At 37.5% G+C, this 14072-nt stretch overlaps 1 protein-coding gene across 1 annotated transcript in view; it reads left to right on the forward strand.

The window, feature by feature from the left end:
• The window catches only part of fat4 (FAT atypical cadherin 4), a 140087-nt gene that overhangs the window by 94765 nt on the left and 31250 nt on the right, over positions 1 to 14072 (forward strand). The window contains exon 7 of the mRNA XM_015392947.1: positions 11583 to 11763. Within this exon, the coding sequence (XP_015248433.1) occupies positions 11583 to 11763 (181 nt within the window). The remainder of the gene's footprint in view (positions 1 to 11582; positions 11764 to 14072) is intronic.

Below are 14072 nucleotides of genomic sequence, written 5' to 3' on the forward strand. Positions count from 1 at the left end.
ACGACCCTGAGTCTGAATTATATAAAGGATATTTTCCAAGAATGAGCAAAAATTTTTCTCTGTATATGTGTCAATCAGGTGGAAATATGCTGAACATACATCATAAGAGTGTATTTGCTGTAAAAGTTGGTTCTACGTAAACCCAGGGGTCTGCATACAAATGAAAGTTACACTTTTAGTATTCGTATTTTATCGTTTTCCCATATTTTTCCCCTATATTTTGCTCTCCTTTGGGTTGTAATTTATCATGTAACTTATCACCCAATTTACAAACATTGAGCTTTGTGAATCTAACATGACACGCTGTGAAAAGTTCAGGGTGCTGCATTAATATAAATATTCTACTCTGTTGCGTTGGTGTGAAGCTTTTGGGGGCTCTACTGACATATCTCTTTCAGTGTTTTGCTTGTTAACTGTGAGAAAACCTTTGTTTACTCTGTTATGTTTGGCAAACTGTGCAGAGGGACAGCTCGCACCCTGCACTCAGCTCCACGAGGCTTTTCATGGCTGTTCATGAGGGCCGCATTAAAAAGAGCTTTGTCGCAAAGCAACAGGTTCTCAGGGGCAGAAAAATGTCAATTTCGCCTCGTTGGCACCCGATTCTCCCCCTTTCTTAAAGTAATGATGTGTTTTATTTACGTCGTCCCTTCAGAGCACAATCTAGCTGAAGTCCATAAAGCGTAATTAACAGTTTAGCCTTGAGCTTCAGTCTACAGATGGACTGTCTCATAAATTCCCACATTCATCCGTCTTCTCCCAGTCAACCTGTCCCGGACTTCCAGCTTTAATGAATTCGGCTTGTTTGGACATCACAGCCTTGCCCTTCCTGTGTGAAGATTAGCACATTTCTATTTTCGATTTAGCATCAGTCAGTCATATATTAAAAGAGATGATCTGTTTTGCCACCACAGACACTCAAACCTGCTTGTTAGCACAGCTTAGAGAGAGACTCAGGGTAGCTAGAGGTCTTTCCCAGGAGGTGGGTGCTGCTGCTGTTTGCTTCAGATCAACCCCCTGCAAAGATCTCACAGCGGCGTCCACACTCATGGCTCAGAAAACACTGTGCTTAATTGTTATTAACACATGTCTTTGTGCCCCCTCTGGCTCTAAAAGTATGGCCCCATCACCTTGTTTGAGGTTAATGTGATTTGTTGGGTGGTAATGTACACTGATAAGATGCTTAGACCCTGCCATATGTTTATGCTAGACAACAGGTTCTGGACATAGAGGCTTACAGAGAAAACTGTCTGTGAAACATGTCAGGGGCAGAGGGGGTAACAGATGGTCAGCTGATCTGCTTTGGTGTCGGCTTTTTATTTTTTGAGGCTGTATTTTTGCATTTTTTTACTTTTTTTGCTGGAGCAAAGATCTTAGACCTGTGGTGTGGCAGAGAAGTTTTAATACACATGCCCAAGTGACTGCCACCTATGTATTTAGGATGAGATCTTCAGGTTTCTGTGTCTTAAAACAGGTGCAGATGTGTTTGTGCGAACAGAGCAGATCTTCAAAGAAGGTGCAAAGGCATTTTCTGTTTGCAATTCAGCAGACAGAGTGTGCCAACCTTTCCTTGCGTGCGTGTTTTCATCAATATGCAGATCATATTCTATTGGCCAAACTGCACAAATACATGGATGGAGGAGATTTGCCACATGCCAAGAGATTTTCCAAATCCGAAACTCAAATGCAGCCAAAGTTTTTCTGTCTTTTTTAATAATTCTGAAAGTACTAAGGTGCAAACTGACATGCAAAATGATCTGCAGTCGTTGTTGCAACAGGTTGCAATGATTCAGGTTTTTTTTTTCTACATTCATTAAGGCATGATCATGTTTAAAATTTGCACCTATTTTAATACACACAAGCCTTGTGGAGTAGGGAGAACCAAAGAAGCTGTATTATTTTATTGTTTTATATGTGATTTTCATACATTTAACTTGTGTTATTTTCATCGTTTTATTTATTTTTTCTTTTTAGCAATTATATATAAGCTACCTATGTTAAGTGCTTTAAATATATCTTTTGACTGAGAACTTCACCGTTCTCTTACGTCAACTTTGAACTGCCAGCCCACTGCAAAAAAATTGAATCTAAATAAGTAATTTCTACCTAAAAATAATTGATTTTCTTCTTGGATTCAGTAGGTAAGTGAGACACTTTGCAAATGGACTATGACAATTTACATTTAGAAAAAGAACAGAATAACTGCAGTCGCTTGTTTCAAGTAAATAATATTTTATTCTAATGATTAAAATACTAATAATCGATCGGCAGGTCTATTTACCTACTCAAATAAGTAAGTAATTTTAAAAAACTGTTAGATGGGGTTTTGCAGTGTAGAACATACAATCTGTTGTTTTAATTGGGTGAATCCAAATAGGTTTACATCTCTTTACATTTGTGCAACATCTTTGCTAATCAGCAACAAGCCCGCTTACTGAACATACAATAAAAAAAAAGAAAAAGAAAAGAAATTCTAGAGCAATTTAGCACCTCTTCTTTGGAATCTTTGAAAATTAGGCCCTAAATGTTTTTCGTGTTCTCTGGTGTTAGAGATACAAATGTTCTGCTTTTTCTTTAGACTGAATTAAAGCATGGATGATTTCCCGTTTCATTTGGGAGCTTTTTGCCTCCTAACAGATTGTTTAAGTGAAGTGATTGCCAACGTCTATCTGCTCAATCCCATTTGGTTTGTGGCTGATGGGATCAGAGACCTGAGGCTGTCTTTAGGCCACTACTGTAAAACAAGAAAAGCATACTTTAACATTATGACTGAAAAGTGAAACTTGTTGAGGAGTTTGGGGATTTTTCTTGAGCAGTATAAGTAGGTAGAAGTGCTTCAATCAATTATTGTTGTTTTATTATTTTTTTTCATGCAGATTTTGAAGAACATGAACATTGGAAGACCTATAATGGAAACAGCTAAATTTGAACAAACTTAACATTTTGCAAAAAAGTTTTCAGCCTAGAGGTTGTATTTGTTTCTTTTGAGAAAAAGTAAATGAGCTAAAGATTATATCAAAACACATTTTGAATAAGTTCGGATGGTTTTAATGCTAATGTCCTGAATTTACTGCATTAAAATTACACTTCTCTATTGGTGTGTTTGAATGGGATGTACTATCTTTAACACTCACTGACAGGATAAAGTACAGTAAGTACAACTCACTCAATTGCAACACATTAGTCTAAACTTCTTTCCAGTACTGATCTGTGGTCCCTGCCTACTTGTTTATTACAGCCAAGAGTGAACTAAATGTATGGCAATTTTAGACCTTGCATTGCCTGGTTAATTTGCTTCAAATTATTGGAAACATCTAATATGCATTTTCTCTTTTCCAATTTTTAAAAATTCACATATTGAGATTAAAATGCTGCTGCTAACTCAAGTAAAATGTTATTCAAATACCGGCTGTCACATATAAAAGGTGTTTCCCAAAACACTTTCAGAAGCTATGCAAATTGAAATTTTATTAAAAACTTGTCTGTACAAATATTATTTTAGCTGGGTTTAAAATAATAACGGTCGACACGTCATAAAAACAGTGGGAGAGAATTTCACAATGGGGTGCCACAGCCTGAAATAGCCAGTCTCCACTGGTCATAAACTTTGTAGGTGTGACTGCCAAAAGACCCTGATCAGCTGACCTCAAAGTTCTAGCAAAGGCCTGGGGCTCAAGCATATCAAAAATATATTGAGGGACCTTCCATGAAGTTTAAAGTAAAACCTAAAATTAACTGTGAGCTGATAGAATGAAGACAGGAGTAAAGTGAGCTCTCCTGCTAATCCACAGTATTCTGTGGCCAAGCCATAGAAACACACTTTTCTAAAGATCGTCACTGTAGAAAACAATCAGTTATTTAGCTGCATCACCTTTATATTCAAGTGTAACTTAAAGATGCAGTTTGTCTGATGTATGTATAGGTTTTGTTTTGTTTGAAGAAAGCAAACCCTAGATGCATTACTTCAGATGGATGTGGAGCATTTATTCTAGTCCTATTTTTTTAGCCACAACAAAATCTGTCATATTGAAATAACACGTACACCTTTAAATCTTCATTAATGTTTTTTTTTTTTTTTTTTTTTGGCTCAATGTAAACCCAGTAACGATGGGATGTAATCACCAGGAGAATAGTGTGATTTTGGCAACATGCTGACCTGGGATTAACCTCTGAAATAAGATTACCATTTCAGTACAAACTTCAGAGGATGACTGCTGGATCTCTGACCACCATTTCAGATTATGACTACTTTGACTGACATTTTACCAAATGGTTTTGATTCATGTAGGGTATTTATATGAAAAATAAGCTTTTTAAATCCTCAGATATAACAATTAAAAGAGGAAAAGAGGACGGATCAAAGAGTCTGGGGAATCGTTTTGCCAATGGAAACATACTTTTCTAACCACAGTAAATGGTTGTCACCGGTGCGCAGCTGATTTCCCTCTGCAAATTTCCAATAGCTCTTTTTTCCAGGCTGAAATTATGTCATTTGTCTGCCAGCCGTGGGCAAGGCTGAGCATTACAAAGCAAACTCATATTTTGCTGTCATATACCAACCGTGCAGGAGGGTGTGACACCTGCCTGGGCTGCAGTTATCTTTCATTTATCCTGACAGTCTTCCTCAGGCTTTGCCCAATTCCAGTAAATCTGGAATAGATGCTGATGTTTCTTTGCACTCTTGGAGAACATTCCTCTACTGTTGAGTCACTACCTCCATAAAAAGAAGAAGGGGATGGGGGGGGGTTGTGTGATCATGGTAAAAATGCTCCTGGATTGCTTTTTTTTATTTGAAGCAGCTTCAGGTTAAAAAAAAAAAAAAAAAATGAATCAAGAGACGGAAACTCTTAGCATTCTCAGCTGCACCATTGTCCTCATTATTTAGCAGCCGCTCTCCCATAAATCTAAAAAAAATGTCTCACCTTAACTTTAACTACTTGAAGCAACTGACATTTACATGCCTTTTGCGTACCTGCCAAGATATAGTATTCCTCAACTAAATCTGTCATCCCACGCAGTGTAAGCAGATATATGTGAACTATTTGCACTTGGACAAGGTTTAGAGTGGCCGAAGCAACAGCTGCCAGGCGATATGTGATATCCGCGAACTTCAGGAGCCTTAAAGGACGCGTCTTGAGGTTCCATGGAGACGCATGTCGCCTTGAGGGTCAATATGCCAAGAATAATGCAAAAAGAAGTATTGTCCTTTGGCTGGTTCCTGAGCAGGACACTGGGGTCACATAGGTTTAGGCTTTCTAAGGAATAATTGGAGTCCCTGTGATGTGAGCCAGAGGCCAAAAGGTCTACGCTAAGGAGGCTGTTGATTCTCTCCAGGCGGTAAACAGGTTGTGACATCACATCCTGCAGAAAAGTAAAACACTGGGAAGGGGGGCACACACACACACACACACATAACAGCAGAGGCCTGCCCTTGTAGCCCAGCCTGCTTCCGTCCAGAGATTAGAAACAATAGTATTGAAATGCAGCCACAGCGCTCTCTGTGTGGCAGAAGGCTGCTGCAGTTTAGAAAAATACAACTGTTGGCTTGATATCAAAAACAAATATTTTCTCCATGTGCTCAGTTCCTTGGTCAGAGCTTATGGCTTCTGTAGACAAAGCAACCCTGAGCCACTTATCAGCCTGGCAGCTCCAGCAGCCTGCACACAGCATCTCTGATCAACAGCCCTATTAGCTGGTCGTTGGCTGTCACACACACTTTGCCTGGATTCATTTCATTAAGAGTGATACAGACACTTTGCTGTCTTGGATTGCACCTCAGTAAAGAGGATCACTCAAAGGGGAAGGGCTTCTTTAATCTGTTGTCATGGTAACAAAAAACAAACTATTTTGATTAAGCTATTTCTACATTTCTGCTGTTTTATCTTGTTTTAATGCTAGATGAATATACCGTAGAGATAAAACATTTAAGTGGATTCCACTAAAAAAAAGTAACGGCATGCCTAATTAAAATCCATATTACCAAAGTTTACCAACTCAATGCCAAAACCATGAATCACTTGAAAGAGGGAAAACCTGTCCCATAAAAACACATTTTATATTCAGACAAGAGGACAAAGACATAGCATAGATTTTAATTTGACCACAAAAAAAAAACAACCTTATTTTATTTTTTAAATTACCAATAATGTTCAAAGGCTTGCACCATGTAATCAGAGCATCTTCTGAGCCTATATGCAGGGTTTAGTCAAAGTACAACATTGACTGCAGTGCTCAGTGACAAATGCACATGCAGTCAATAGATACCAGGCCATCTTTCCACAAATGACAAAGACCAGAGAACAAATGAGGAAAAAGCTAACAATTTCTGCATCTGAATTTCCCAAAGAATATAGCCCTTTTCACATTTACAACCTTATCTAATAATTAAGCGATAATTTACTGGATCAAGGTTATGTGTGAAAAAAGCCAGAACTGATTTACCAGATACTGACTAGACTAAGACCTATTATCATACCCGCCAATTTACTGTGACGACGCTACTGTAGTGTGAAAAAAGCTCTTACGTTACTGGCCAAGGCATCCATTTGCTTGTTAATGCAAAGCATTTACAGTAAGTGACTCCCTTTTGACTCCTGCTGCATGTTTTAAACCTGCGTAAAAACAGCACTACTGACAACAGATTTTATAAAGCATTTTATAAAACAAGAGGGTACGTTTTTAGTGACCACTAGAAACTGAGTGAAAGGCTATGGCAGCTGTGAGGAATGTCCTGTTCTTTGGTACCATGGGGTACACAAGGTGCAAATTCTATTTATTAATAAACTTAAAAGTCTACATAGGAATAACTGTAAATTAGAGTAAAGAACAGCAAAATGTTTCAATAAAACTTCGTATTAAGAGTGAGGTCTAGTGAGGTAGTCATGTTTTACATGATGTTTGGGACAGAAACAGTGAGCTCTACAGTACAAGCACTACAGTCAGCTGCAGCACACCCACTGCCATCCACCACACTATGGTCTGAAAAGCCCTTTAGCAAGATAAATGGATGCATTTTTATGTGGTGCTAATTTTATGTTTTACGAATAGGGAATTAAGAAGTCTTAATTCAAACTAATGCTCGATCTGGATTTCACAACATGGTTCAAAACTGGTTATTGATTAATGCATTCCACCCCTAGCTTATGACAAAACCAGGCCTTTGCTGAGGCATCAGTGCTGCCATAATGCATTTCAGGTAATACTGAAATGCATTAAGGCTGCAATGATCCTAAAACACATTTGTCCAGTGAAAACAGAAAGCTGAAATGACCATAAATAATAATTTTCTCATTTTGGTCAAACTACTCTTCCTGAATCCTTCTGCATCACTCAACTGTTCTGTTATAATTAATTTACAACAGGACAGTTTTGCATTTATGCAGATACTTATTTGCACTTAACACATATTTATAGGTTAGATTTTACTGTGTAAACTGGTGATGATTTTATAATATTTTGTTTACCATCTGGATTCTAGGTTCCATGAACACTTTTAAAAGGAAAACACATAATCACGTCGATTTCAACATTGAGTAAGGACACTTATAAACATGGGGACATTCAAAAGTCAGCAAAGTCTTAGAAAGTTGACTCACTGTGGTGATGAGTCACTTAGGTTTAGTGTGGTATGGTTTCAGGTTCTCTTTTTAGGAGGAAAACTGTTTACCGATTGCTCTGTTTGTGCCATTTGTTTTGCTTCTGGAATTCAGCTGTGTTTATTCTCAATGTGCATGTTAGCCACTTCTGTTCTGACCAGAAAAATCTGGGTACATTACAAGCTTCAGGTCAAATTTCTGTTTATTATCATAAAGCCAGGCTGTTATGTGAGGTTCCAGTAAACTAACTCAAATCCCATTTTCAGAGGAATCCCCTTTCTCTTCCTGAAAGAGAGTGCGGGGGTCTCCAAACCCAACGGTAATCTTAAGTTTTGTTGATGTTCGTTGGGAAAGTTTCCTTTTGCTTTCTGCCCACAGGGAAGCCAGAGCTAGTGTATACAACTTAACATCAGCCAAAGCACTTGCAGTAGATTTTATTTGTTTTTCTTTTAGGGCTTTTTTAACAGTGCTTTAAAAGCTCTGTTTTTTTGTACAATATGCAGAAATCCCTTTAGCTCTGCACTCAATATTGGGTTTTTGCTATATGTTTTAACATGGTGTGCACATATTGTTTTGGTTTATCGCTATTTTTATTTCAGCAGAAGACTCCTACATGGTCTTGATAGGTCAAATTCTTGCTCAGAATAAAAAAAGCCTTTTTTTATCTCTTGTTTTTGTGTGTGGGGGGGGAAATATGTATAATCTCCCAATATTAAAATTAATGCAACATATAACTGCATGAACTGGTTGAACCTAAAATAGGTGGAAAAATATGATGAGTCTTTTGGTTATTTCATCTTTGGTTAGATTTAATTTGAAACCTACTAGGCTTTTCTTTTATTCCTACAAAACTTAAAATGTTGCCATGCTCTATTCTTATTTATTTAATTTATGTGTTTCTTTTATAAAATCTTGATTTACTTGTGTATTTAGGCACACAAGTGAATTTGAATGACCTAACAGCTCCGCTAGTCAGTCACAGAAATAATTCAATGCCAAATTTCTAATAGGAACTTCATCTTAACTTATATTTTACAAAGATTAATTATTATTTTTTTTATGAAATAATTAATATTATTTCACAAAATAAAGAACAATACATGGACAATACTGAGAACCTCTTTAAGCGACTGTTGAACAGCAGCAGAGTGTCATCAGTCAAAGGCTCCCCCTGATCTGCAGTAAGACAGACCACTAAAGAGATCCTTCCTGACTGCAGCTATTAACATCTGCAACCACTTCATTTCCATACAGGAAAGCTTTTTTTTATTTCAAACTAAATTGAACATGAATACAGATGTTTGGAAAATGTGTGTAATTTCTAGCTATGAACTTGTCTACAAAATACTGTTATTTTTCATATCAGCTTTATTGTGTCAAAGAGAAATTTATGCTGTTTCCACTCATCTCTCTGTTCTTAAACAAGGTCTAATTGTATGACAATTTGGGATGCAGACAAATAATTGAATAATGAAAAATTGTTGATTGTTGCTGTGCAATTTTCAATGTTTGCAAGAGGAACAAAATATGCCAAAGGACACTGATGTAAACTTGATAACTTTTACACCATATTTAGAAACTATTCTTCTAGTGACATTTCTTTTTATTTATTATTATTTTTTTTTTTATGCAACTACTGACCAATCTGGCCACTTTTTTGGTGTTATTGGAGACTTTAGTGAAGTGAAGTCACCAATTGCTTTAAATTTACTACACTTCAGCAAACAGTGAAGGCTTATGTGAGCCCCTCACTCCTCCGAAGCACTGGCAGGTTGTCAGACTCAGCAGCAGTTGGTCCCTGCAGTCAGATAGAGAAGCGACTGCTCTATGTTTTCCATTGAAAATGAGTCACATATACTCAAAGCTTTCATTGATCCTCCCGAAGCAGGATATAAATATAATATTGATATTTATATGTATTTTAACTACAAGTAGCTGTTAGAATTAGCCTAAACTCATGTTTTTGTGTTTTTCACGTCTCTTCTTATACATGATAATTGAACATTGTTAATGAGATTTTCCTATCTCATGTATGTACCTCTGCTAGATCTTAGAAGGCCTTAAGGAAATTGGACCTAATGTGAAATATCAGTCTGTGAATCTGTGTTTGGCTACTTTGTGGTTAAGGAAACAGTTGTCTGAGATGAAGGGGTCACCTGAATAAACCTTATTGGTAAGGATGCTGAAATTGAAGTGCTTCAGCCAATGATAAGTGGCCTCCGATTAGTGCTGGCAATAAGGCAGTTTGTGCTTCTAATTGTATTTTTGAAAAGCATGGCAGCTGTCATTTGTGGCAGCAAAAAGTTTCTTAAATAGATTTAATTAAGCTGGAGTACGAAAAATTTTTGCTTTTTTTTCCCACTTTCTTGTAGAAAAATGTTTTTTTCAATGTTGGTATGCAGTAAGGTGCAAACAATTTTCATGCACCAATCGGGCTTTTGTCAGCTTATTTTAAATTTCTTTTTCCTTTTGAGATCTGACAGGATGGTTACGATTTTCTTTTTAAGGAATTCCACACAGGCAAGTTTGTCTGTGTCTACTAAGCTTTTATTTGATAATAAGTTCAACATTCACCAAAAAGTTAAATAAGTTACTGAAAATTTATTTTGGATTCAACAAAAATGAAAAAGATTGCAACATTGTCCCAATTTGAAACCAAGCATTATTTTTCAACTCAAAGCAAACTATAAACCTGCTAATGAGCACCTTTACTTTTTATATTACTGTGAGAGTGATGGTGTAAAATGTACAGGAGAAAAAAAAAAAAAAACAAGAAAAAACACTAATAAATTGTAAGTTCTGTAAGCTCTGACAATGATTTCCCCCCCTGATATTTATTTATATGTAGAGGCTCAATTATAAATTCGAAGTCTCTCCACCTCCCTCTGACCCCCGACTCTTCTGCCCTCTCTCTTCTCTGTTTCTTCATGTTTGCATTGCAAAGATACTTTCTGTGGCCACCGTCCCAATGCTTGTTTTTTTAATCTGTTATTAATACAAGCCCCCCCAATGGTATACTTTTCCAAGCAACTGATGTTTTCCACAGCTGTGTCCACATGGCTCGTTTATGATTTGATCTTGGCACTTTATAATTGATGCAGTCACACATATTCTGCAGAAGAGTTGCAGGTAGAATGAACTTTATCTTTAAAGGAGAAGAAAATATCTCTCAAAGCTTTCAGATCTCAGCTTGTTCTCCCTCTTCAGGTACTCTATATGCCATATGTGCATCATTAAGACGTGAAATACCTCCAGGCTTTTAGCGATGTCCCCAAATCCCACAGAGCGACTCTCAGTAACGAGGCTGAACTTTTGTTTATGTTTGGAATATAGATTAGGCAGTTTAGCATGCCTTTAGAGGAAGGATTATAAAAGGGCAACTCAAGCAAGGCACATGTATGAAATTCTTTTTTTTTTTTCTGCATTGCAGTTCATTTTCATCTGCTATTGATTAAAATCCAACCCCCCAAGGCCCAGCCTGGCCCATTTCATCACCCGTTCTGGGAAGAAAAAAAGTTTGGATTTTTGCTGAAAATAGCACTTCTCCTCGCTCAAATTCCACTGCCTGACTGCTGTGCTCCTTAAAATAGATCCCTCAGTGTGGAGATTAAATCTATAGGTGTCCAAATCCCCAGGAAGGACAACTGAAGGATTGGGTTTCATAGACGTTGAGCTGTTTAATGTGTTCTCTTCTGAAGTGGGTCGATGTGACAGTACCAGAGGAAATGTAAAGCGTTACTCAAACATACTGGCTTGAATTAAACGAAGCAGTAAAAGTGTGGCTGAACTCTCACGATACCCTTCAGCTCAGTCTTGATGTTGCAGTATATGATGAGCCTGTTACAATAAATCCCTGTGTTGCAAGACAAAATATGCACCATGATGGCATTCAGATGTGTTTCCTTTGTCAGCTTGCAGTGGCAAATACTTAAAGTAGTAGTAACAAAAAAAAAAAAAATTTCACCTTTTTCTTTCTCCCTCCTCTTCCAGGTTCTCCATCCCTCAGTGGTACGGGCACGGTAACTGTTCTGGTGGACGATGTTAACGACAACATTCCTCTTTTTACCGCTTCCACTTTTCACACAACTATCAAGGAGGATGCCCCGACAGGAACGGACGTGCTTCTGGTCAACAGCTCAGACGCAGATGTGGGCAAAAATGGCGTTATAAGGTATTCAAATATAAAGTGTTCTCATTTCCTTATTATGTAACCCACAGTCTTTGGGGAAAATTAACTCATAATTATTGTTAGACCAGTTATTATAAAAAAATAAGCAAAAAAAAGTAAACTAGAACACTTCTCTAATGGACCATCAGCAACCATTACCAACTGTGTCAAGGCAAAGGATATGACACTTCTTTTCTGTCTACACCTAAGTTATGTGTTGACACATTGCAAGAGAGGAAAGGCATGACCAACAACCTTAAAGCTCCATGGTCATGTTTAATATATGTTTTTAATTTATGGTAGTTGCATATAACTTTTTTTTATGATTATCCTGTTGTTGTATTATCTGTGATTGTTGTAAAACTCTCTATGTACATTTATAATAGAAATGGAGATATAATAAAGCGCAAGTGTGCAGAGGCTAAACAAAGAAGTAACCCACCGTGGCTAAGCCATATAGCACCTCCCAGCAAAGTGTGTAAACAATGAAAAAAAGAAAACATATTTGAGTCCAAGTGGTCTAAGACTAAAACAGTGGTGGTAGTACAGTATGAAGGTTGGTGTTTACTGAAGTGGAAGCTAAAGCTGCTGAGACATTCATATATGTCCGTTAAATTGATAGATTTATCAGTAATGGTCATATTGATACTGATACTAGTGAAAGCGATGCTTTGTCTCAGTCTAAGTTGAAACAACATTATAATACTTAGATTGGTTGACTGATTGGTTTTTTAAGGTATAGGGGAGGATTTTCCCAAACTTTTTGAAAAGGCCTGCCCTCTCCACTCTCCAAAAATACACATGGACAACCCTGTACCTGCTCCCTAGAGGGAACGCCTATAAAGTTCCTATTTGCATCGCTCATAAAAGCTTGCTTGTACACTTTTTATCTTACGATGCACGGCCATTTTGAAAGAACAGTGGCGAGAAAGGCGAGCTTCAATGAAAGGCGAGCATGCACAGAAAAAGAAAGCTAACTGATGACAAGCACGTAGGGCGGCCTTACGTAAACATTTCTCCAGAATGACTGACAATTAGGAGGACCACTTATTTAGACGATCCACCCGAAAAAAGAACACCATCCACTATACCTTTAATGTGATGCTGTGTCCCTGTTTGCATTTGTTAGCAACGGGAATTTTCCTTTCCCCGATGTTTGATACGAGGCTCTGCGATGAACTAACTAGAAATTAGAATTGCTGTAGATAATTTTGTTTAAATACTATTGGTTGTTCTTTTACCAAACTGAGCTGTTATTTTACCATGAGGTACTGCTAAATTGTTGGGCTCTATTAGGTAGCTGCCTCAACTGTCAACATTTTGCATTCTATTTATTCGATGCTACATGGTTCCATGGAACCATGAGCAACAATAGTCTTCATTATACCATAGTATTTAAGAGTCAAATGTGTAGTAATCTGACCAAGAGCCAAAACATATTTCAAGCTTAGTCATCAGCAGGATAAGGATCTCTTACACAGCAGCAAATCAACAACAGAATGAGCCGAAAATGAAGGAGCTGCAATTATCCAGATATTGACTTCTTTTTCTGTAGATCTTTTTCTTAATTTTTATGCGTCAATAATTATTCCAATATAGTGTGTTAATTTTGACAATGAGGCGGTTACTAAAATTTGAATTATTATTTTTCCATAATGCCATACATTACAATAAATAGTTTTTAGTTCATTAAAGATTTCACATAAGGAAATAATTGTGTGTTTCCAAAACTGTTTCTGAAGAAATGCATTAGTTTGCAGAGTTGTAGCAAAAAACTAATTTTTTGAATGGGCTGCTTTTTCCAAGCTCGGATAAAAGCTGTTTTTCCAATCACAGTTCCTGCCATTTTGGGTGGGGGGGGGGATGTAAGACCCTCTGGCTTGATCTCTCTAAAGACGGACGCTGACTCAGGTTCAGCCCCACCTCTTTCCTCAGCAACCCCACTGAGTACACATTGGGGATACCACAGCGTGTTCCAGTTTCCCAAAACACAGTAATGAGGATGTTAATTGTTGATGACAGTAGGAGATGGTGCCCATCAGGGGTTCGAGGCCCTTTATGGAGTGCAGAACCGGTTACCTTTACTTAATAGATTTCATTCTCACAACTCATTTAACATAAAACATGAGCTGAACTACAAGCATCTGTGGACGGTTTATGTTGGGGAGGATGTCCAAATAAGCTGTGCATGAAGTTCACACGTTGTTCCACGATTTGTCGTGCTATCTCTGCAGGGGAACACTTTTCAAAATATGCACTGGTGTGTACATGTATGTGTCAGTTTACATTCAAGTCTGATATCCTGATGGAGA

Source organism: Cyprinodon variegatus, unplaced genomic scaffold (assembly GCF_000732505.1).
Source record: "Cyprinodon variegatus isolate N-32 unplaced genomic scaffold, C_variegatus-1.0 Scaffold616, whole genome shotgun sequence".
Taxonomy (NCBI): Eukaryota; Metazoa; Chordata; class Actinopteri; order Cyprinodontiformes; family Cyprinodontidae; genus Cyprinodon; species Cyprinodon variegatus.